Here is a 23783-nt window from a genome sequence, read left to right as displayed (position 1 = left end):
TTTTTTTGTATACACGTGAGATAATTATCTATTGACTTCAACCTGGATGTCTCGAATTGTTCAGAACAAAATTTTTTTAGATTATATATTCCTGGTTGCCTTTAATTCTTATGAAATAGGAAAATATTGCTGTTCTACAAGCTCTTACGATTTACGCACATAGTTGTCAATGGTAGAGAAAGACGACTGATTCTGCTTAAAAATATCTGCGCAGTACCCTTTTATGAAGATGTAGCGGGTTCTTACTTAGGTTGTGGTGTTAGAAAATAACCTTATTAAAGTGTCATGTGCGGTTCATAGTTTACTATATTCATTTAGGCAGCTTCTAAGCGTCCTGATAACATATTCGAATCTGTTTATATTGCATATTGGATTGCCGCCAAGAGGATACGGCAAGCTTCGACTTGTAACCACTAACTGTACCGATAATATTAGTAGACGATATTTTATTCATTATACATTTACAAACTTTATTGAGAATAGCAAAAATCATATATTCTAAAGTCACCGGGTGTTATTATAGCATCTCTTGTTACCAGCCTCTTATAATGTAAGTTGAATCAAGAGTTTTACCAATTATTTCAGAGCATACAACGTCAGGGTATTACTTGCACGAGTCGCAAACCTTCATAAATCATAACATAGCTTTCTAACTGATTGTAGCGAAAATGGTAAAAAGGCAGCAAGTCCTGTCAACTTTGTTAGCTAAAATATCTGAACGTTCACCAGTGCCCGAGTTGACCAATGCAGCCTCGGGGACGCGCCTGATCACCTTACTGATGCTACGAAACGAGCTTAATAATTAGATGGTCAAGTATTCGTTCGAGCAGAAAAGATTCCAATGCATCGCTAATTAATTTCATTTCAATGAACGCTTATGCCTTTAGGCTAACGTAAATTGTATGCGACAGAGTAAAGTTGAAATTGAATTATTTACTGAAAACATATTGATTGGACTGGCAAAGATTTGTGAATTATTCAATGCTTTGGCCGTTTTGCTTGTTCTCTGTTCGGCGTCATTGCGGGAGAAAATTTGAGAAACGAAGGAATGCGCGTTCGCTGTTCTAAGGAAGTTCACGATTATCTGAATCATCGACAAAACAAACCAGTTAAAACAAATAGCTTGTTATATATATTCAGTTCACCTATACAAAGTATGTATTACGTTTAAGTTAATGTTTGACGTATAGTTAAACTTTATACATGGTACAAACGGGCACCCTAGGCACTATATATAGGAATCTTTTTTACAGAGATACCTTTCACTATTTGTTACATGTTCCGGCTTTTTAACAACTTACGTATTTCTAAGCAACAAGTTTTCCATGCTCAAAATTTTTCAGTAATTCGTTTATTAGGATCACTGAATTATGGTTAGAATATTCGAAAGAATTTGCGCATTCCGTAACCATCACGTGCAGTCTATGCAAATTGTTCAGGCTTAACAATTTAAAACAAAACCTTATCACATAATCTTGTTGTTTTTGAATAAGAATACGCCTTCTACCCTGAGAAAGTTACAAACGCGCAAGTATGCACTGAGATTGAGATGACACAAAATTTTCAAGTCTTGTTGTCACTGCAGCTCACTAAATGAAATATACAATTCGATAGTAATCATCTTCATCTGTGCTCACCACACAGCCTGAAAGACATTAAGGTTAGTCTTTATGCGACCTGAATCTAGTTGTTATGTCCTAGATATATTTTATGCATATATGAATATATAAATTGTAGAAGACAGAATTCACTATAGCTGGCTTGACGGTATCGGCTCAGTTTTCAGCAGGCTATGAACCTGATTTGAAATTGAAATGGAGCCTTGTGTACAGTACTCTACACTGTTTTGGTCAATTTGGTCGAGGAAGTATCGATAATTAACCATGAGCGAACATGAGTTCATTAAACCTCGTTGTGACGTGTCTGCTAGCCAGTTGATTCGCCAGAGCACAGCACCATTCTTCAAATGGAAATTCGCTGCAAGATTTGAAAAGAAAAGATGCGAAGTTGAGACAATTAATTCCGTGCGTAGCGTGATTACTCTGGCAGTTTAGGTCAGTTGTTCAACTAGGGTGTGAGGGAGCTTTTAATAGACGCATTTCAATTACGTTCAAATTAATCAATTTTTCGGTAGGCTGTTATGATTTAATAATAAAGCTTTTAAGTAATAAAAATCACTCCGCTGAAAGCCTATTGCTATCGATACAAATCGAATTGAATTAAATCAGGTAAAATAGTACATGGCTACTACTGGATACCATTACAAGCATTTGTGGAGCTTTATTAAAGACATACAACGGTGACATCGTAAACGAGGATGTTAAATGATAATAAATAATGGAATGAATATTCCGTTCAAGCACCCCTCAACTGGACCTTGGACATAATCTCGATTTTACATTCTCTTTCAAGTATAGGAGTTTCAGATACACGTTTTCGAACGTAGTGCATTGTGGATTATTTTTTTTACTGTTTATATGGGTAAAATAGCGTCATACCAACTCCGTTGAGGGCAAGTCCCCGATGTTTCTCCTGGTAGAGATACTGGGCGCAGAGCTTCATAAGCGGTTTACGTAATCGATCTTGCAATACGTCGTTTTTATACCACAGGTGACTCCGTATCATCTCGTGAACCATTGCCAGTGCCTCGTCAACATCGGCCTCATCTGTGATTTCCTGTAGCTCCTGAGGTGTGAACGGAGATTGACGCGATCCTCGCGTTACCTGAAATTTATCATGACGGGAAGCATTTTCAAATATTGGATGTAAATACTTGGATTTTTTCTGATCCAGTGTTGTGTGAGCCACACGCTCTAGTATAAACGTAACGTAACGTCCCTGTATTTTGTTTTTTGATTGCACTTAGATCATAGTGTACCGGGAAACATCTACCTGAGTCCAATTTTCATTCATAATAATAACCTGAACCAGTCCGTTGAGTAACCAGTCTCGGAAACCGGGGATCGGTGAAAGAGTAGAGAACGTACTAAGATTTGGGTGTTCTGCCTGCAGGTTACGAACAGCGTTCTTGATTAAATGTTTGCCAAGCTCTATACCCTGGAGACCTTTTTGGGTAGACGTTATCGAATAAAAGATCGCAGCTTTCACCTGAAATACGAGCAAATCCGAACCAAGTAACGTGGGTTTATTTTTAATTACGTAAATAAGTGAGCACCGATTCGTTCTATGCAATAGGTAGAAATTTCTCTAATTTTTAGTCTGAATAAGCGTGACCATATCTTCTGATGAAATGAGGATCTGGACAAAATTAAACTTAATTACGCGGCTTATATATTAATAACTAAAAGTCTAAACATAATTCAAATTTCAAGAAAATTATAAAAAAAGACTTAAACGTTTTTGTTTTGTTCCTAAACAAGGACAAAACCTTGCTCACCTGAGAAGGATCCTCCAAGTCGTCCACGGAGGCTGCAAGAGAAGTCGAAGTTTGTAACGTGTCGATGGACTCAAACGATTTCTGATGTCGCACAATATCCTGAGGTTAAACGGAACATGGATAAATAATGATGAGAAAGAAACAACGAACATGTAAAGTACCTTCTTTAATAATTGCTAAGTTAGTAAACAACCCATTATTCCCAGTCAGAAAGATTTTAGATCTTTAAAAAGAAAAAAATTAAGTACCTGTATAGAGATCTAATGACGTTCGATACCTATATTACTTGATCTCTGCTAATTCTACGACTAAATAAACGATAAAGTTTGTAAGCGACGGGCATAATTTTCTAATTTCTGCCATAAATCAACCTCTCATTCCTAGAATTTAATGTACTTTAACTAGAATAAAAAACTTGACTACTTTGATGCTATCGGCGATATGCTGCATGAGCGCAGTATGCAGTACCACAACCGGCTCGCTTGGCATTGACGAATGACAGAACACAAAGCACCGCCGGTAAGAACCAACGCGACGTTTAAGATCTAACCAGCCGCGTACCGGGTGCACTGCTTCATATTCCGAGATCTGCAATACGATTGGGACAGCGTTCAAGTTTTCTTTGTTATCAATATATTATTCCGGTCCCATATTAAATTCGGACGTTTCGATCTCTCTCCGCAACTTTAAAAACTTCAATGAAGTTGAAGATAGCAAAAATATATGAGAAAATAAGGAAGAGGTGAAATGTACCTGCAGATAATGTATTAGCCAATTTCAGCCCCAACGTACCTTTTGCAGCATTTGGCACGGACTTTGCCAGGTAATCCGTTCAACTTTCATGAGACCAGCAGAAAACCAAATCGAAAGGAGATCCTTTAGCTGTCCGCTCATCGCTCGAACGGCAGATGTATCCGTTCCTCCCTTTGCTATTAGGTCCTATATCGTAAAAGAAGGCAAACAAATATTAGCCAGAAGTAGTTTAAATGAGAGGTAAAGGCGGGTAGGATACTGGGTACGCATGCTTTTTCTAGAATGCACACATCTGACACAATAATTGACTGTACAAGTACTTTACTTCAAAAATTACAGGGTTATAACAACCCGCCGGTATGACTTCTGGATAGAATTATATTCTTTCGTATAAAATACTTCTTAAGATTATTCGTAAATCTTTTTCTGGTTTGTGTTTTCCTGAGAGGTAACAGGACTCTCTTTCGAGTTGGTCCAGTCAAGATTTTTAGTCTTTGCTGAACATAAATTATATTACCAGGAAAAATCACAAATCTGGGTTTGTTTAGGTTCGAGCGGGAGCCTTCGAGTAGTAATAGCCAGAAACAGGGACTATCAATAGCAAACAATCAATCTTGTGCTTCACACGTGAAATCACCCATAGGACGTTCGAGCATATTACCTATGGCGCTAGAGATTAGCAGATCCTCTAGACTAACAATTCCGCGTGAAGCTAATTATCAACGACACACTGGCTGAATTTGTATCGATTTTGTAGCTTTACGTAGCCAATAAAGTTGGTGAAACTCTTTTAAGACTCCTATCAATGCACGTTTTGATATTCTTAATATCGAATTAAATATTTCAATCAAAGGGTAACGCTATTGGGATATATACCATCATATGCCCACGAAGATCAACAAGAAACTTAACTCCGCCTTCTAATTTTCCAATCTGCTGGAAAAGTTCCATATAGCGTGGGGTGAGCGCAATACGAAGTTTCTCCTCCAAACGTACGGATGGAATCTCCTAAGACGACAAGACCAAACGATGTTTATACAAATTTATTGAGACTTTTTGGATAATATAATAAATTATGTGTTTAATATCAAGAGTTTACGAATCAGACAATATTAGCAGGCACAAATGTTAACGGGTTTATTACTGCAAATATGTGTTTTTTCAAGTTGCTGGATTGTGTCGCAACGATATTTATACAGATCTTCATAGGCTTTCCAGTTGAGTTTAGAAAGACTCTGAAAAACTCGTTCTTTAATTATTTGAATGGGTAATTATTTATTTGGGTTCTGCTATAGCGGATACCTTAGAGCTTGTGCTGTAGGAATAATTAAGTCTTATGGCGCCAGATATTCAGCAACGACAAAAATACGGCAAACATTGGTTGAAACTTCATATCTAAAAAGCGGCAACAGGTCAGTAAATTAATTGGAAAACCTATATTCCATTACCTAATACGTTGCAGCACACGTTTGTTCAACGGGATCTGCTGGTTACACAATGCAACACAAACGTAATTTTGTGTTATTTTATTTCTGTTTGCGAATAAGGCCACACATTTTATTACAACTGAAGACAGGCATTGTTGGTAACGGCTGATAACTACGGAAAACTCTACCCTATTGATCTACAACACAATCAGAGCATCAAAACGCCTGCCCAATTAAAAACCAGTCAAAAGCACTAGCGGAAAGTTGATCTATGAAAAAGTCATGGGACAGGTGTCAAGAAATAAAGGAAATTTACGTGGTTTGACGTAAATGTGAAAAGGATAAACAATAGTATTGGCTTCTTGATTCAATAGCATTAGTTTTAGTCATCCAAAGTGCGAACGTATATATATATATATATATATAGGTGTTTGTTTAAACTTCGCAGCTCAGTACTTTCTGCTATCTGTGCAGCATACTATATTGTGTAATCATCGCATTATATCTTTTTGTGAACAAATATTTAAAGCAACAGTCATAGTCAGGCGAATATTATGCAGACATAGTCGTGGATTCCGTTCGGTTTAGTGTCGAACCTTTGACAATAATTATCGTTATCAAAATGAGGTCCTAAAACTATTTCTTCCCTCTTTATTATTATTAAGTCCCTCTTGAGAAACCAAATTATAAGTTAAGCGCAATTTTCGCTGTTTTTTCAGGCAGGAGGCACGTCGTGATAACAATACCGTAAATCAATTGCACATTTCGTATAGGAGAAAAGAACATTTTGTTATAATAATTTGTAACCAAGACTACGTTACAATCCTTCTTGAGCACGAAGAACTATCCTCAGCTAAGCTTCATCAACCATATTAAAGCTACAGCGGTTTATAGCAGGTGGAATTGACCCTGTACTCTCATGCAATTAAGTATCCAGCGGTCGATTCTGTAGATTGTCATAAGTCTGTAGTAATTTTACTATAAACAAAACGCGCAACTATGTTTGATACAATGGTTCGCACCTGATTATCTTTAGTGACATGATCAATGTAGTGCTGTGCAGATGTAAGCACTTGTTTATGATCCACGTCGAAATCCTGTGCCAGCTTCTTCAGAAATCCAAATTTGGCCTCTTCGTTCAAAGTTTGGTATCGCTTGCAGAGTTCGCGTACCGGCTGTAGTGTAAAAACGTATTTTTAGTGTGGAATATGAAATCTATAGTCAATAGGCAGTACCTATAATTGACACGACAAAGGTAAAGCATCATACAGACGCAGCGTGTTTTAATTGATTAAATATTGCGTATTGAATTTATTTTTTATTGATTAAAAATTTGGCGTAATGACAATTATCCGAAACCACCTGGTTAGAAGCTATATCGTATTTTTCATCTACTTAGTAAGTAAAACAAAACATTACGCAAAGCATAATCGTATTGCGTACTGTATATTGAGTACCTCTGAGCTCTGTGGATTTCGTGAATCTTTAGCAGGGTCAAGTGTCTCCCGAAGGAGCTGCTCCACGCTGGCTGTTATCTTCTGAGTCATTGGTACACTACGAAGGCCTTTTGCGCAGAAAGACCGATATGCTGCCTAAAATTACAAACAGCAACTGATAATAATAATAATATCGTTCACTAGCATTTAGCTCCTCCTTTAAACATGCAGTTTTCAAAGGTTAAAGAAGTTTTCAAAGGTTAAAGAGAGTTTTAATCTGCCTTTCAACCGTCGCAAACCAAGCATACAATCATTGTTTTAACATTCGTTTGTATTACGTAGGTAAAGTTATTAGTTTTGTCTATTTGCAATATCGGTACATTTTGTGAATTCGAGCAAAGAATAAAGTACAACGCATGTCAAAATCAGGTTGAGATTTTGAATTTGGAAGCTCATCAAGTTTTAAGTTATTTAAATTTATACCATCTGTAATAGAAATCAATAGACGAGATTTTAGAAATCACAATTTACGAAGCGCTTCATGCAAATTGTTTGAGATATCCGTAAGTTATATTTTTTTGTTACAAATGCTATCTATATATAGAACTGCAGAAAAATATTCAAAGCCATACCGATTATAGATAGTGAAGTAAATTTTTGCAAGAAGATGTCTTCGGAGAAAGATACGCCCTTCCTATTTAGGCGTAACCTTTTTGCCTGAGTTGGCGGTGCAATATTGTTTCTAATCAGATAGAGTTAGCACAACAATTATTTGACGACAGTACGTTCACAATAACTTAAAAATAATAATAAATGATCAAACATAGGATATATTCTGCTGAATATAATTACCAAACATTTTATTGGGTGGAAAACGCCTTTCTATGCTCTGAAATGATATTGTTGATTAGTGTAATTCTATCATTGTATACGAAGCCGAGGACTTACAATGCAGAATTAGACAAGCTTTGCGCAGGGTAAATTATCCGACATTTTCTTGAATACGACATCCATTGTTAGAGACTAACTTACGTCCCTATTCCTATTTTGCCCTTTCAATTTTCTTGGAGTCAGTTCTTTTATATTAATAGCTGAAACAGTTCGCTGCTCACACGGAACATTGTGATAATCTGCGTACTCCCGATCATATCCGATATGCTTGTGATATCTCAAGGAGCCGACGAAATGATTTCATTATACACGATCACCAAGTTTTTCGATCTTTACCAATGAACAAATGGAATAAAGATTACGCGCAATCTTAATATTAGTCCATTGGATTAACAGAATATCTGTTTTTTTTTTAAAGTTCCACTTGGAATAAACGGGCTAACGATAAAGATATCAACAATTAAATAAGCATATATACATATGCTTATGTAATAGACATGTATATAGATATACACACATCTGCCTCTGGGTAGTACTGCTATTCTGCTGGTCGACCAATCGGCAAAGAATGTTCGGGAAAGGGGTTCAATCTCTGCTAGTGGCGCGAATCGCTTCCTCTCTCCGCAGTGAATCAGTGACCCACTTGCTTTTGAATACCGTTGAAGTTGTTATCACTTATAAAAGAGTATATTCTTTCTGTTGCGATATTTCCTTATTTCGTTTTCGTCACGTACGACCACTATCTATGCTGCGCGAAGTGCCTTCTCCACAACATTTCTCTGACTATCACCCAATCAATCGGTCACAGAGATCACGAGAAATATAGGCGCAGAAGTGTCGATGATATCATCAGCAGAGGCCTTATTCGAAATATACGCAGCGGTAAAAAAGCCTGCTTTTCTGTAATACATCACGAGTGTAACGAACCTAATGAACAAATCCGTTTCCTGACCACTCACTGCAGCATTTCGGCACCTCAATACCGAGCTGTATTCTCACCTTTAACATCTCAGGGGGCGCTGATGATCGGGTTGTGGCAACCAACCCCGTGGTTCGCTTGCGGGGTACCGTAAAGCTTAAAGCTTTCGGGAAGACGAGAAAGATAGAAGCGGGTAGAGTGAATAGGCGCGAGCAACGAACCCAACAAAGCGCGCTCGCTTAACTTGATTCACTCAAATACAAAGACGCACTTATAGACACCCGCGCGCGCATATGCACACGCAAAAACTGAGTGAAACTTTTTGGCGCGCTCTAGTTGACGGATTTTTTTTCAGGCTGATAGAATGGCCAGGTGCTATACGTCAAACTTTGAAGTTGCACACTTTGTTTTAATTACGTTGAGCACTGCGATATAAGACTTACGACAGATGGAAGCAACAAGTCGAAAGAACTTTCGCAAACACCTAAGTTGGCGCGTATAAGGACTTATTTTGTCATATAGCAACCAGATCACAGACAGCGACTATGGTAGGTCTATTTATCTATTTGCTATCCCAAATGACTCTTTTTCACTTAGCTTAATTTATCTGCGCCCTTATACCCAGCAGCACCATTCACCGCAATCAGCTGTGCGAGAGGTGAGTAGTGAGGCCGGCATGTGTGCTCACGACCACCGCTACAGCAGCCACAAGCGGGCAGGCGGTTGTGTAGCCGTGGCATTCTTGTATTGGATTGGGGATCTCGCCAGCAGCCCAGCCGTATTGAACGCGGCCGGCGTACATAACAATCATCACAACAGACGAAATGTCTGGTCGCCATCGAAGGTACTAGGCGGTGTTAGTTGAACTCAATGATCTGGTAACGAAACATTTGAGGTAAAAGATTCAAAACTTTATTTGTTTCTCAAAAGTATGATATAGTGAATGTATTCTAATATCTATTTGCCGCACCAATCATCGAGTTGTTTTCTTTTGCAGCTTTCACATGATGCAAACAAATCGTGAATTTATGAAATAATATATATATATATATATATATATATATATATATTGAACTAGTCATACTGAAATGTGTAGTACTCAGCATAGTTTAGCTTTAACAAACTACAAGGTTAAAACTTCGTGCCACTCGTAACATTCAGTTGAATTTTCATCACTATGCTTAGTATCTGTACGCAGTCAATCTTTTGGGCTACGGGTTTTGTCCAGGCTTGTTAGCTCCTTTTAGCTCTGGGGAGCCTTGGATTCATTGAAATATTTTGATTTTAGGTGTTACGAAGGTGACATATTGGGTATTTCCCTTGTTTATCTACGATGCTTTAGATCTTTTGCATTTTTGGATTAGCTGACAATAATTGACGAAGGTTTTGAAAGTCGAAACACAAAACGATTGTAAATCTATCAAATGTTGCGTAGATATTGCATATGTGGTACACTTACGTTCCCTTTTTCGTTCGGTTTAAAAACATATTAGGATAACGAGGAGGATTATTCTCACGCTTCTAAACACTTTTCAAAGTTCTTGCTCACCTGATTGTCTTTTGTGAGTTCTGCTAGCAAGAAAGAATACGTGAACGTCGGTAACTCGTAGGGGGTAACATTACTGCTAAGCTGGACAAGTACTAGCAGTATTGTTGCACGAGGACTTGATAACAAGATATTTCAATAGTTTAGTAGTAACTATCACTGCAACAGTAGATGTCGTTTGGATGCCTGCCCAGAGAGTTAGATCATACAGACAGATGGAACCTGACTAGTTAGCTTGCTAATCTGAATGACTGTAATTCTGGAGGCAGCTGCCTTGAACCTCTTTCCTAACCAGCGTTGTCCAAGGTCTGAGCTAATCATCTGAGAACTTGCTATTCATAAAAACAATATAATTATAATAGTCACGATGATATTGGTATTATAAACCGTTGCTTTTTGTTGAGATACCTTGGCATCAAGCTTTATTCAAGTGGGTCAAATTAGAATAAAGGGCTTTTTGCAACATGCTATCTACTGTAGGCAAATAACTGAAGGGTTGAAAATGTTTTTTGTGTTGTTTCGATCTTCGCTTGAGAAAGGGATGGAGACGAATAGAAAGTGAGGTAGTCGCCTGGAAAACCAACAATAATGGTCAAATTATAATTTGTCGAAATTAAATTATCCCTTATTAATGAAATTCAGATTTACTGGTATTTGTTTAACAATGTTACATTGATATACCCACCGCTTATAATGTATCACCGATAGTAAACCAGTAGAGCAATGCTGTCTAGATCTTTTTGTCTGGAATAAGAATATGCTATATCGAACCTAAACGTGACTCCCAAATTGGCATGTAACATCGGTTCTGTTGAACTTTTATAGCTAGCCACCTAAAATTTCTACAGGTATGCGGTGATGAACAATATCTCGCCATTACATAGACCTACAGTTTACAAGGAAAACATTATTGAAATACATTCTATTCATATTGAATTCAATTGATCTTTCAGGCGATCGTTTGCTCTGTATCGAGTCGATCTCAAAAACAAAGACTGCAGTATATACGCAGGAAGCTCTCAGCAGAGTGCTGCATCAGACTGCTATAGACGCGCTAGTACTGTCCATTTAGCAAGGAAACTGTGGCATTGCAATATAGGCAGAGCTAGATTTGGTCGCTTATTTCACAATGATCTTCGATATAATGAAGCAGCAAGAAGAGGCTAAGGCTGCGGCCCTGAAACACGTAGTTACGATGCTCCAAATACCTGATCAACTTGACAAAGTACGTACAGAAAGTAAAAAGCTTATTTTTTATTGTTGTCAACATATGACGAGGTTTTATTATTCCGCTCAACATCTCTAAGCATAGACACCGAGTACGGCTCTAATGCCTCATTTTAATCGTGCTCTATTAGTTTAAAATTAATCTATACATTGTAGAGAATAGAAATGGAACATTAATGTAACCGAATGGTAGGTAGAGCTATGTTGAGGTTTGCCATTATGCGCTGCTTACAAACACGTCCAGCGAAGGATCGCATTAAAGTCACCATATAAACCGGGCTTTTTCCTGTTCCTGGTGATATTCGTTCATGAATTTAGTTTCATATTTTTATGTGAAATATTGAAAAACCAGCTACGGCATGATTGGCCTGGATTTTTGCTAAAAGCAATAACGCCATGATTCATACACATGATTTATTAGCTGAAATGTATCTAGCAACGTAACCATACTAATAGCGCGTCACCTATGAATTATATAAACAAAAGGAAAGGTTCGTTACGACTTACGAAAGCAACAGAAAAGGCGCCGATGTGAATGTGCTAATAGACATCATAGGCACGAAACATCGCTTGGGGTCATCTTGAAGATTAAATGGACAGCGGTCACGAAGGCGACGATGATTCATTCGTGAGTATCTGTGGGGCTGTCAGTCACTATGACGCAACGTTTGTTATGTTTTGTGTACCATTAGCGTCACCACTGTTTTTGGCATCCTAATAAACTTAATGACCAGAGCAAATAATCTATGCACTTACTGTGTACACATTCACACCGCTAAGTTGTAACTAGTAAATTATTGTGGTCGATTTGATACGAACTGACTTCTCGATATAAGTAGATTAGGAATCGAAAAAAGACCGTGTCGCTGGGATAACAGATTATTCACCAGTTTGTTTACGAAGCTAGCCTGGATCGGTATAATATTGAGTAACAGGGAAAACCCCCCGAATCGTTGTTAGAATCTCATTTGCTAACTATTTTACGTAAATACTAAAGATATCATGCACTAAACCAATAGTGTCATTCTATGCACGTCCATAGAATATTTCGTGCAGGTGACTTAATAACTTTCTAATTATTACTGACGGCTGTCGGAAAAAAACAGTTTAGTGCTCAGCTTTTTCGTCAATTTCTGTATGTGCTGTATAGCTTTGGAAAGCTCTAATCTAAAAGACAACGTTTTATTTAGGTCATAAAATATTCCTTTAAGTTCTTCTCTACCCTAAAAAGAGGAGTACATGAGTTAAAAAAAAGAGAAAATTTGCAATAACTATTTTTGCCGATGTTGGAATGCCGCCGAAGCAACCTAGGACGTTCATTTCTGCAACAAAGATAATTCTACAGTTATGAATGCTCATCTAGAAGCGGAACCCATCGAAGTTTAATAGCGATTTTGTCAGCAAATCACTTCTGAGTGGCACTCTCAGCTAGAGAATCCTTGTTTTACTCAAAGCCGGTCGATACCCTTTTCTTTAGTGGAAGATCAAACATAAAAGAGGTCAAAAATACATTTTTTTTGCTACCAGACCTAGCGGGTATCGAGATTTAGCTTGAAATTGATTAAAAATTGTGATACATCGTGATAAAAGAATCATGATTGTCTTGCTACCTGAACGTATTTAAGGAAACAAAAGCTTATTCTGTTTTCATACTGAAGCTGAGGGGACGGTGCCGTGTGATCATCTAAATGTTTTTTTTATTAGAGATGGTATATACTTAATTATTAATTATGTTGAATTGTTTGGCTATGAACAGGTAGAGCAGCACCGAAAACGAGTTCAGCGTAAAAAAGCGTCCGTAGAAGCGATGCTCAAGACAGCGGTCCAATCACAGTTGGAGGGTGTACGAACAGGCATTCTGCTACTGGCAGCTGCCAGAGATGATGTAAACGATATACAGAAAAAGCTCGATGAAGCCGATACTATTTACCAAGACCTCTCCAAACTGGCCGTCCAATTACAGGTCAGTGCGTTTCCTTTAATGTCATGTTGTGTTTTAACATCGCTATCAATCAAAAACCTACTAGTAATGATCTGTACATTTATTTCTAGTTATAGTTCTTCATTGCACAGATACGTTCTACAGACACATTAGCACTTGTTCTGACTGTTTCTTGTTCTAAACTGGGTTTCTCTAATTCGCGCAAGCAAGCACCTTTGTTCAGCAATTCAATAAATATTTTAATAAGTATTTTGCTTAAATAGGATTTTAGTAAGAAACTATTCTAGCAAAACATATCGTTTTAGCGTGGCAGTCGTGAAACGTACTAGTTACCCATGGGATATAAGAACGAACGTCACAAACGTTTTCCAGACGACCAAGACTCGTAAGCAAAATACAACTGTGGGGCTCTCTTATAGACAACGTCGTTGAATTCCTTTCATGATTTTTTTGTGACTTCCAGCATTAATGTTGTTTTGCAGGTCAGACTAAACATATGCAGCTAATTATTTCTTTAAGGATTATCCTAAATTGGACTCTTATGATTAAAAAATCGTTTGACAGTGCTTAAACTGCGAAAAACATTTTTTTGTATTGGTCAGGACGTTCGCGAAGAGAGTTTTCGGCATTCACAAACAGGTACCCTAATGGAACATCTGAAACACATCTTCAATGTTCCTGGATCTATAACTCGAACCCAGGATCTAATTCAGGATGGCAACTTACTTCTCGCCCATAAAGCGTTGTCGGATCTCGAATGTTCTCGTGATGAGCTTCTTTACGAACTGCATAAACAGGCTAATAATCAGGCCAGCGACCGAGCGATGCTCAAGCAGTATTTCGCGGATGTGGAAAGGCTCAGTGACGAGTTAGCAAAACAGTTGTGGTTAATTCTAAAGCGCACGCTTAATACAGTGCGTAAAGAACCGCAGGTTTGTTATTCCTTTTTGAAGATCTGATTATTCACGTAAAATAAATGTAGAAAAGTAAAATGCAACGTAAATTTCCAATTCGTAAAAATTTGTAAATCGCATAGCTACACTAATATATTAGCCAAAGTATAATACACCATGAGCATCGAGACAAAAAAATCTTGACTTGGCCTAAATCCTACATTTATGAATCTGGCTTATGCATAATCGGCCTTGTGAATGATTTAATAGGTGATCGTGACCGCCCTACGACTTATCATGCGTGAGGAATGGGCTGATGAAGCTGCGCTGAAGCGCCAACAATCTACAGGATTCTTGCCGCCAGGACGACCTAAATTGTGGCGGAAGAAGGCAATCGAAACGTTGGAACAAAGTGTTGCTGAAAGGCTAGAAGGGAATCAGATTGAAGTGCGCAGCGAAAACAACATGTGGCTGGTATGAAGAACCTCTAAAGAGTCTGTAGTCCAATCAAATCGGTTCATTTATACGAGTTCTTAAAATGGATGTATTAGACAACAAGAACGTCGTTTATACTACTGGTAAAAAGCAAATAATATACATTTTTTTTGGCTAAAAGTAACTAGACAGTACCATGTGGGTTCCAACGTTATGCAAACAGTGGCATAAAGTCGCCTCATGCGACGATAACAAAAAATAAATCGTCTATTTTCTAACTTTTTTTTTGTAAAAAACTTAATGCTTGACAGGTGCGCCATCTTGAGGTAACTCGTCAGCTCATCATCGAAGATTTGAAGACGGTAAAGCACCACTGCACGCCATGTTTCCCTCCGTGTTTCGATATCTTCAATGAATGGGTCCGAATGACGCACAACTGTCTGTCACAACGTCTACAGACAATAATATCGCAGGTAAGGCTTGTTGAAGAGGTTAGCGTTACATATAAAGAGTATCTAGTACTTCTCTCAGCCCTACATGAAGTACTGAATTCACAACTATTCATCAAGCCATAGAATGTAGCTTAAGCTGCCAACGTGGCTTTTAGCTATTCTGAATGCTATTCTTAAGTATTACATTTCAGGGCCTAGTGGACAGTGAATACATTCATGTGCTGCAATGGCTTAATACCTACAACTCGAGAGACCTTATGGGCCACCCGGATCTTCACGTGGACGTATCTCGCTATGAGGCGCTTCTTCCAGACTCAACCATTGAACGCCTAATGGAGCGTTATTTGGCTGGGTTGAGAACAAAGTTTGAGGAGTGGCTTCGCAATGCTTTGTCTACCGATCATAAGGACTGGCAAAAGAATGAAATGCCCGAGCAGGACTCTAACGGTGTTAACGATTTGATATCCATACTGTAGTTCATAGTTTTGCTCCTACTTTCAGTATAAAAAAGTTTCCAATGTTTCAGAGTTACTGTACACTTCAGTTTAGTTCCTAGAACCAGAGTTGAGCTAAAGGTCTGGCCATTCCAGCTTCAAAATTATTTGGTACGATGACTCTTATATCAATCATGAAATTTCCAGGATAGCAGAGTTACTAATTTTCTTTAGATTGAGAAGTTCCTAATATTAGCCTAATAATACGCACCTGTTATATTAACGATTGTGAACGTTCTATTTATTATAGGATACTATCGCACAGAAACTCCAATGTTAATATACCAGATGATCACTCAGCATGTTGAAGTGGCGCGAACCGTGTCACTGGACTTGGTTTCTCGAGTCCTAAGACTTGCAATGAACCGGATGGATTATTTTCTCAGTCAGTATAATCAGCTTGTAACAGACTACAAAACAAAGAACTTTGAAGACCGGTGAGTATTCAATCCACTCATCCAGTTTTATTTATTCACCTTTGCTGGAAGCAGTCAAAAACTTAGTAAATACAGATCAGCAAAAGAATACTCCAATATTAGAGAGGGCATGTAGGACAGTTTGCATCGTATGGGTTATACGAGTCTTGTTGAGTTTGCAAAACTAATTGGAGCGATTTGCCTGTTGTGCTAGAGGTGGTCCTAAAGGCGAGCGGCACGATATCCGTCACAATTATCCCCGCATCTGGAGCATTTACATGTACCATGCATCTCGTAGAAACCTAATTTTTTACAAAGTCTATGGTGGAGTACATGTACGCTAAAGTGACGATATGTCTGTTTAACCGATTTGGCCCCTTCCACTCATAGTTCCTCATCCAGGAGTGGCGAGCTGATTAGGAGATGTGTGAGGCAATTTCGGGTTACTACTTGTAGTCCCACTGCTCCATTGAGGAAAGAGACTTTAACACGGTCTGAGTGTTCAACGTCCTCCGCTGTGAAATTTTATCAAATGACTGATATCTTATACGTTACAATCGGAACTACGTTGAGGTCGAACAAGCTGAGAGCGGTTGCAAGGGAAAAGCGATGAGGGATTTGCTAGGCCGACACAACCTTCCCACATCTTTCCGTGACGTGCGCAGCGCATTTTTGCCGTTCGTAGAGAAGAGCAACCCCAAATACGGAAATATGTTTAAGTATGCGAGAGGTCGCTGTTTTGTCTTCCTTATTGGACTTCATCGTCTCCATTTTATGGTCAAGTTTACGGTCATTCCCAAATTTGTGACTGCCGCGTGGAGCCAACCTAGAACTTGTTGCACTTGGAACCTCTTTGGCCCGTATATTACTAAATCACTACATACAAGATGGTTTCGACTAATTTTCTCGGCTTTCTTATTTGATCAGGAAAGTAACAACAAGATGGGGAGCAGGAGTGGGCTTAGGTCGCTCCTACGAGCCAGACAAGCTGTCTGTGTGAAAAGCGGCTGCGATGCCACTTCGTCGTCGACGATTATTCTGTTGTCCCGTATAATCGCAGCGAGAAACTTAAGCACATTCATAGGGACATCGAGCTCAGCCAACGTGAGCATGATTTTATTTTTGCACGCCAAGCCAAAGATTGCCTTGAAGTCAACGAATACCACGTCTTGCGCAGCGTGGCCAGTGCTTTCTTGATGTCAACCATCATGATCCTGCATCTTGTTTTTGTAAAGTACCCTCTTTGGAACCCGTTGAGATAGCGTGTACCCTTTTTAAGCAGCTGTCCAGGTTCTTAATCAGCAAACCAGTGAGCAGCTTATAACAAACATTTTTCTTCGCCATTCTTTGTCATGATGACGGCGCTGATTTACTGTCTTTCTGTATAAGGATCACTAGCTGGGTAACCTCTCTTTTACTGCGCTGGAAGTGTACCACTATATAAACATTTAATAAATAGTGCCGTCCAGATACTCGTTGCATACCCTACCTCAACCAGCGGCTTTCTTATTGCGTAGGCTTCTAAGAGACTGTACCATTATCTTGTTGAAAAATATCGCGCTGCATTCGGATTTCCTCTCCTCACATTGCAGCGAAAACTGCAGGGCACCGTGCGTGACATCGTCGACAAGTGATTCATGAGATGAGGGTTTAATATGGTAAAGCGCCGAACTGTCGTGATGCGTTAGTGACTCGTATAACTGACGTTTTGAATCAAACAAGTTTCCAGCCGTTCAAACTATTATTGCCTTTGTAATGCATATGCTTTTCGATAGATAGCCTGAAAAATGGGGGCTGAAGGGTAGAATTCGAAACGTTAGGCACAGGGAAAACTTTGTGGATGTGGTCTAGGAGCTAGTCTGCATCTAAGTTGGCGTTTGACGGTCCGCGCAGGTGGAATGTAGACAGCGAGATCTATTATCATAGGTATGTGAGCACGATTGCTTGCTTCCTGTGACAGGAAATGATATTCGCCCTGAAACTTTCTTTAACCCTGGCTACACTCGTCGGAAATATTTCGGTGACCGAATTTCCTGCATATCATAGGAAAGTCGGTGTTAAGGTAGGATTAAGGTCCCAGCAAGCCCGCGAACATGTCTAGAAGGGCGTAGTATGGTTCGAGTTCGTCTGGTTGACGCGGATGTTAAGGTCACCGGTAATAAGCAACGAAGAGGTAGAATGGGGAGACAGCGCTTCCAGACCAGTGGCGAATTTTTCTAGTGCTGTGTCCGTTCAGTCCGAATCAGTCTATCGGACATAGGTTTATGCAAGACGTAATCGCTGGTCACGCGAAATAATCACGCTACTCTCTACTAGGCGTGAAATCGCTTGTACTATGATCGTAGGAAGCTCATCCTAAAATGATCCACTAGGGCCGCCTGGCTCGTTGCTTTTCGTTGCAAGGCAGTGCACAGAATAGAAACGGAGTAAGCAAGAAGGCTAATTGCCCAAGTCTTCGTTTGTACAAAATTATCTACACAGTCCAGAGGTTCCGACGAGAAAAGCGCCAGAATTACAGCCCCCTCACAGTTCCACTGTGTAAGTCTTAGCGTCTAGGTCTGATCTCGCTGCGAGTTCCGTGATCGACTTCGCAAGCGACTGCGGTGATTCGCGGTATCGCGTACAGGAATTGGCTTTCTAGTCGTTGATGCTGCTAGCACTTGGCTTATGAAGTCCTCGACGCGTCGGCTGTAGTCCAGCTGTTCGGCTTGATACTTTCTTTCTAAACAACGGTTCTTCAACGGTGAGTTTGCTTGGTGGTGACTTGCTCTTTCGAGGTAGACTCAACTGCTGGAACGTTTGGCTCTAAGAGTCCGGTTGAGCTGGTTGGGTTTGCTGCTTAAGCCCCCTCGCACTGATCTCATCGATGGTCTTTGGGTGAACATCTTGTTTCTCATGACTCTCTCGGTTGTCAGGATTGTCACGCCTAACTTTTTTCTCATGGCAGTGTTGCAGGCAATCTTCTCGGCCACTTCACTTCTATAGCTGTACCGATCACGCTCAACGACCGGGCGCTGTTATACAGAGAGCGGTAAAGCCGAAAATTTCGTATATTCTTGACCTGCTTTTTTCGCAATAATATAACTTGCCGCTTTGCAGTCCTAGCCTAAGAAGCGAACAGAAAGCACACGAACTTCTGACTCGGAAGTTGAGGTGATTAACACCTTTGAAAAACTCTCCACCTTGCCGACATGTCTGTCCTTTTCAAATTCCATGCATTCATAATAACCAGTCTGTAAAAACACTGCAACTGACTCATCGTTGCTTATAATATACTTCTCTGCTTCACACGCTACATTGTCGATAACGATTTTTAGCGCCATACGAGTAGTCACTAACGATTTCTAAGGAAGAATCCTTCTCAGAGCGGGCCCGATAGGCTGCACAAGGTTGTCGCCCATTACTAGCGCCGTTTTTTTGTGGCGAAGGAGGGGTCGGGTTGTTCGAAGGTCTGTCGGATATGTATTGTTCTATTTCACTCTTAGCCACCGTTCCCAGTGCTAAATTTTTTTGTTTCGCTTGAAAATTTGAGATTTGATTTATCATTTATGTGAAATAGAAAAGCCAAAAGACTTAATGATTTATTCTTCAGCGCACATGTCTGAGCATTTCAGAATCCCGTTAATCAGTCTGATGTTAGCACTAAGCATACTCTACAACGCTATTTCCTAGACAAGTCGATTGTTGTTGTCGACAAGCCTCATCACTAGCCTTAGAGGCTGCATGTCTTACTCAGTTACATTTTGAACAGCACACATAAACGTTGTGTACACTTTTGCATTTCGCTCAAACGTTCACACTGCCTAGCCGCGATGAATGCGATGGGGAAAGTGGCCTTTTTCGAGAATTTGAGAGACATCGGCAAACGTAGACTGTATATCGCCGATTGCTTCTCTTGTTGTTTTTAAATTTAAAGGACCATCTGTACATCTGGCTTGCATTTGTTGGTTCTGATAATGTTACACCTGAGGTGACGCGATATCAGTTCTCATCAATATAATAGCTGAAACTTTCATTATGTGATAGAGTAAAGGAAAAGGGTATATTTGCAGTGGAAATTACATAGTGTTGTAATCATGAGACGGGTGTGAGTTTAAAGATATTTTTACTTTTCTAAGACACTCCATGATGCTCTTGATGGCGCGCCTTATGATGTTTGACATATTTGCTCCCCATACAAAAGATTCATAAGCAGAATCCGTGATCACAGTTTTTTTTTTCAAAAATTGATACATATCTTGCACAAACCTCAGAAACAAATCAGAAATTGCGATTTGGCTTAGTGTCTTCATAAGATGATTTCTTTTTTGGTAGTTAATGTCAAATCATTTATTAACACTTTAGACGGAGATTATACGTTACGCGTACGTACATTTACGTTATATAAATGCGTTATCGGTTTAATAGGTCCCTCTTTCAGTCTTACACTGCGTACATGATCGCCATCGCCAATAATGCAGTTAACATGGAAACGCTACTGACGAAGTTGAGTGACGGTGAGCCGCTAGGAATGGGTCTGGCGGACAAGTTGCGCGAGCTAAAGGATAACTCTCTCGACTATCTATGCGAAGAAGTGCTCACTGATATAAAGGTTCTTATGCCGGATATTATGACACGTAAATGGCTCACAAGGGAAGCGCAAACAATAGGTAAACTATCTGATACATTAACGAACTTGTATCTGTTTTATTATGGCGGTCTATTTGCCATATATTTTATTGCTTTATTGAGCGAATGGTCTGCTGCATTATGCCGGATATCTAGGTAACTGCCGGATATAACTTATTTTTGTTATGTTTCTGTATTCGGCAGCTCAAATTTCTATTCCTTTAAATACTTTTTATTCCTTTAAATATGCAGTGAAAGCGAGCAGCGATTACGATCCTAGAATAGATAGAAGCATCATCATAGACAATACAAATTTAGCTTCCTTAAATTGGTTGGGACAACTTAACCAATTTAGTCCAAAAGAGTCCAGTTTTATTATTCAAGTTATTTTCTATGTCACTAATTAGTTTCAAAGGTGCGGCCATAATAGGTTTTTGTGCATGGTTTGGATAAATTTTTCAGAAACGGTAACGGTAACGTTGGCGGATTATGGAGGCGACTATACGGCGTTAATTGAATATCATACACTTATCGGCAAGATAGAAAAAGAGGTCGCCGCAAGTTATGTAAAGGCAATTTGCGAAAAGAGAATGTCATTCCGAAACTATGAAGAACGAAGAGCTGCTGCAGAGCTGATTCTGAGTGATACCGAAAAGGTTCGTTAACCTGAATCATTTGGTTCGATAAACCATCACATTTTGGTTGAAAAATCTGACATCATCAAGTGAAAGCCATGCTTCGACTAACAGCTCATTAATAGAAGATAAGTGGACCACTCATTTATCTACAATTTCAGTATATAATATTAGTAAAAAGAAACATATATTGAGGCAAACAATAGGGCAATAGTAACTTGAGTGCTCTGTTAGGATAGAAAATCGTATGCAAAATCAAGGTGACGTTTTTTTGGTTTGCAGCTTAAAAAACAGTTTGCAGATTTATATAAAAAAAAGCCCTTAGGGGAAGAAAAGGAAGAGGAGTCAAAATTGGACGTTTTGAAGCTTATGGCTGAAGTTCTCAAGATGAAGGACAGCTCACTCCTATCACTAGAAATGAACGGGTACGGTATCATAGTTAGAAGTGGTCAAGTATTTATGGATAGAAAAATATACATTCATTGAGAACTCATACCTGCAGTGATCTGACCACCTTTGTTTATAAAAAAACAGAATCATTACTGATATAGCTTACTTCCTCATTATGGAGTAAACGGTGATCTCTAAATGTACGTAATAGAACACAGAGGCTTTATAACTATGTTACTTAGATCTAATTTCTATGTTCAATTCCGTTTCTACTACAGATTGGTTAAGAAATTCCCCGAAGTATCTGCTGATGAACTGCTGTCTCTGTTGGACCTACGTGGTGACATTTCGAGAGTCGATGCTCGCCAGCTTATCATCGACCTTAAGCCGGGTGCGGCAACAGACCGAAATATATTTTCCAACCTTTTGCCTCTTTAAGCGTCATGCATATGTAGCATTGTTACAAAAATCGGCCAATTTTTCTAATGGAAAGTGCTAGCTAAAACTAACCTACCTAAAATTTGATTGATCCGAATATGCAAATTTATCCAATTTGATGGAAACAAGCTGTTTTTTTGATAAATAACCATCGAGTTCGAACTGCGCGACAAGCGGCAATTACTAAAACAGACCAAAAGGAGTTTAAACCCATGGATTTAGTTATTACAATTTTGTCATTACTTCTGTCTTTAAGTAACTGTCTTTAAGTGCGACTTTGTATTTCGGAAGCTTTCTTTATAGGCTAGAGGACTGTACCAGATCTGTCAGAAGAAAAACACGAAAGCGGTGAACGAAAGAGCTACCCCTTTTTAATACGCTCTTCTCGTTCAGTTCATGTACCGCGACATTAAAACAATTTTGCTATGTGAAAGGCTTTACGCCAAAAGAAATTACGTCACTTGTGGTAATTTAATAATATATGATGTAATCCATAACCGTAGTAGGTCAGGTATTCTAATGCTGATGTCAAGTCTAAATAAAAGCTTTCACTGAAGTTTAATCACTTGCTTTTTATTGGGTGAAAGCGGGGCACATTGGGTGAACCTTTATTCCAACTATGTGTAATACAATGGTTGATATCTCCTAAACTAACGAATGCTAAGTGAATATATATCTGTGTTTATACGATATGACTTTAATACTATAAATCATAATAGGCAACGCTGTTTGCGAGCCTACATACGCTCGGATCTGGTTTCATCTGTAAAAACTTTTTATTTCGTCACTGATCGTCCTCGCTGTAATCGACGCAACTACAGATTGCCGTAGTAAAATCAGTATAAACAATTGTTACTACTTGAAAGGATGCAAGCACTATATAGATTAATTTCAACCGAACTTTTGTTAGCATAGCTGGTATCGCTGTTCATGTTTCAGTAATTTCGGGCTGAATTGATCTTTCCTTTATCTATCCAAAAAAAAAGAGTAATGTCTATCTAAAATCTAGGCTTTCGGCTCTGCTCTGAGACATAACATTATCACGAATATTATGAATATAAGTGATGCACTATACTAAAGGCAATTTATGACAAGATATATATCTCGATGGCTCAATAAAATCTACAACATTTCTGAAAAAGTAGGCTTTATTTCTTGTGTGTTTCCGCGTCTACGATAATTCACTTAGTCTGTCTACATCTGGCGCAGTTTGTAAAAGTAAACCGCTATATTATTATTGCGTTTTGAAAAAGTTGATAAAAGTCGGTGTGCACCGCTCTTTTTCGATCTGAAATTAATGAGGATGTTGTAATTTAGTTGCAACCAAATGCACTAGCGGACCTCGCCGCAGACTTATTAGTTTAAGAACTATGGAATGAAGGACTTAACGTAAAAGGAACGGTATATGATTGAGTACAATATGAGTTCAGCGAGAGAGAGAGAGGGGGGGGGGGAGCAGAGATTAAGAAGCGGCAGATCTAATG

At 39.0% G+C, this 23783-nt stretch overlaps 2 protein-coding genes across 9 annotated transcripts; one reads left to right on the top strand and one right to left on the bottom strand.

Annotated features, from left to right (window-relative positions):
- Positions 1 to 444: 444 nt before the first annotated feature.
- On the bottom strand, positions 445 to 10511 carry LOC111263835 (malonyl-CoA decarboxylase, mitochondrial). 5 transcript variants are annotated; one of them, XM_022839246.2, is made up of 11 exons: positions 7962 to 8875; positions 7646 to 7755; positions 7035 to 7169; positions 6600 to 6752; positions 5027 to 5158; positions 4190 to 4336; positions 3821 to 3985; positions 3398 to 3496; positions 2923 to 3108; positions 2499 to 2724; positions 445 to 1977 (listed from the first exon to the last, which is right to left on the bottom strand). In XM_022839246.2, the coding sequence occupies exons 3-11, from the start codon at positions 7122 to 7124 to the stop codon at positions 1751 to 1753; spliced, it is 1425 nt and encodes a 474-aa protein (XP_022694981.1). In that variant the 5' UTR covers positions 7125 to 7169; positions 7646 to 7755; positions 7962 to 8875; the 3' UTR covers positions 445 to 1750. The 5 variants fall into 5 exon arrangements, with proteins under 5 accessions (XP_022694981.1, XP_022694982.1, XP_022694979.1 ...); XM_022839247.2 differs by lacking the exons at positions 7646 to 7755; positions 7962 to 8875 and adding an exon at positions 10373 to 10511; XM_022839244.1 differs by lacking the exons at positions 7646 to 7755; positions 7962 to 8875 and adding an exon at positions 8904 to 9460.
- Sec6 (Exocyst complex component Sec6) lies at positions 9637 to 22861 on the top strand. Of its 4 annotated transcripts, XM_022839240.1 has the most exons (13): positions 9637 to 9718; positions 11323 to 11594; positions 13353 to 13559; positions 14141 to 14470; positions 14702 to 14905; positions 15178 to 15339; positions 15510 to 15765; positions 16063 to 16249; positions 19176 to 19259; positions 20636 to 20877; positions 21299 to 21492; positions 21754 to 21896; positions 22140 to 22861. In XM_022839240.1, the coding sequence occupies exons 2-13, from the start codon at positions 11499 to 11501 to the stop codon at positions 22297 to 22299; spliced, it is 2265 nt and encodes a 754-aa protein (XP_022694975.1). In that variant the 5' UTR covers positions 9637 to 9718; positions 11323 to 11498; the 3' UTR covers positions 22300 to 22861. The 4 variants fall into 4 exon arrangements, with proteins under 4 accessions (XP_022694975.1, XP_022694977.1, XP_022694978.1 ...); XM_022839242.1 differs by lacking the exon at positions 19176 to 19259; XM_022839241.2 differs by lacking the exons at positions 9637 to 9718; positions 11323 to 11594 and adding an exon at positions 12095 to 12224.
- Positions 22862 to 23783: the final 922 nt, after the last annotated feature.

This window comes from Varroa jacobsoni, unplaced genomic scaffold, assembly GCF_002532875.2.
Source record: "Varroa jacobsoni isolate VJ856 unplaced genomic scaffold, vjacob_1.0 scaffold_793, whole genome shotgun sequence".
Classification (NCBI taxonomy): Eukaryota; Metazoa; Arthropoda; class Arachnida; order Mesostigmata; family Varroidae; genus Varroa; species Varroa jacobsoni.
The sequence above is the reverse complement of the archived record's forward strand: the minus strand, read 5'-3'. Positions and strand labels throughout refer to the sequence as shown.

Excerpts from the sequence above, each read along its gene's own strand:
- Sec6 (XM_022839240.1), top strand. The coding sequence starts at position 11,499 with ATGATCTTCGATATAATGAAGCAGCAAGAAGAGGCTAAGGCTGCGGCC. Across the intron at positions 15,340-15,509 it reads TACAGACAATAATATCGCAG|GGCCTAGTGGACAGTGAATA; the intron begins GTAAGGCTTGTT and ends ATTACATTTCAG. Across the intron at positions 15,766-16,062 it reads GCCCGAGCAGGACTCTAACG|GATACTATCGCACAGAAACT; the intron begins GTGTTAACGATT and ends TATTTATTATAG.
- LOC111263835 (XM_022839244.1), bottom strand. Across the intron at positions 4,337-5,026 it reads ATCTTCGTGGGCATATGATG|GACCTAATAGCAAAGGGAGG; the intron begins GTATATATCCCA and ends TTTACGATATAG. Across the intron at positions 1,978-2,498 it reads ACTTGCCCTCAACGGAGTTG|CGAATTTCCATTTGAAGAAT; the intron begins GTATGACGCTAT and ends CAAATCTTGCAG.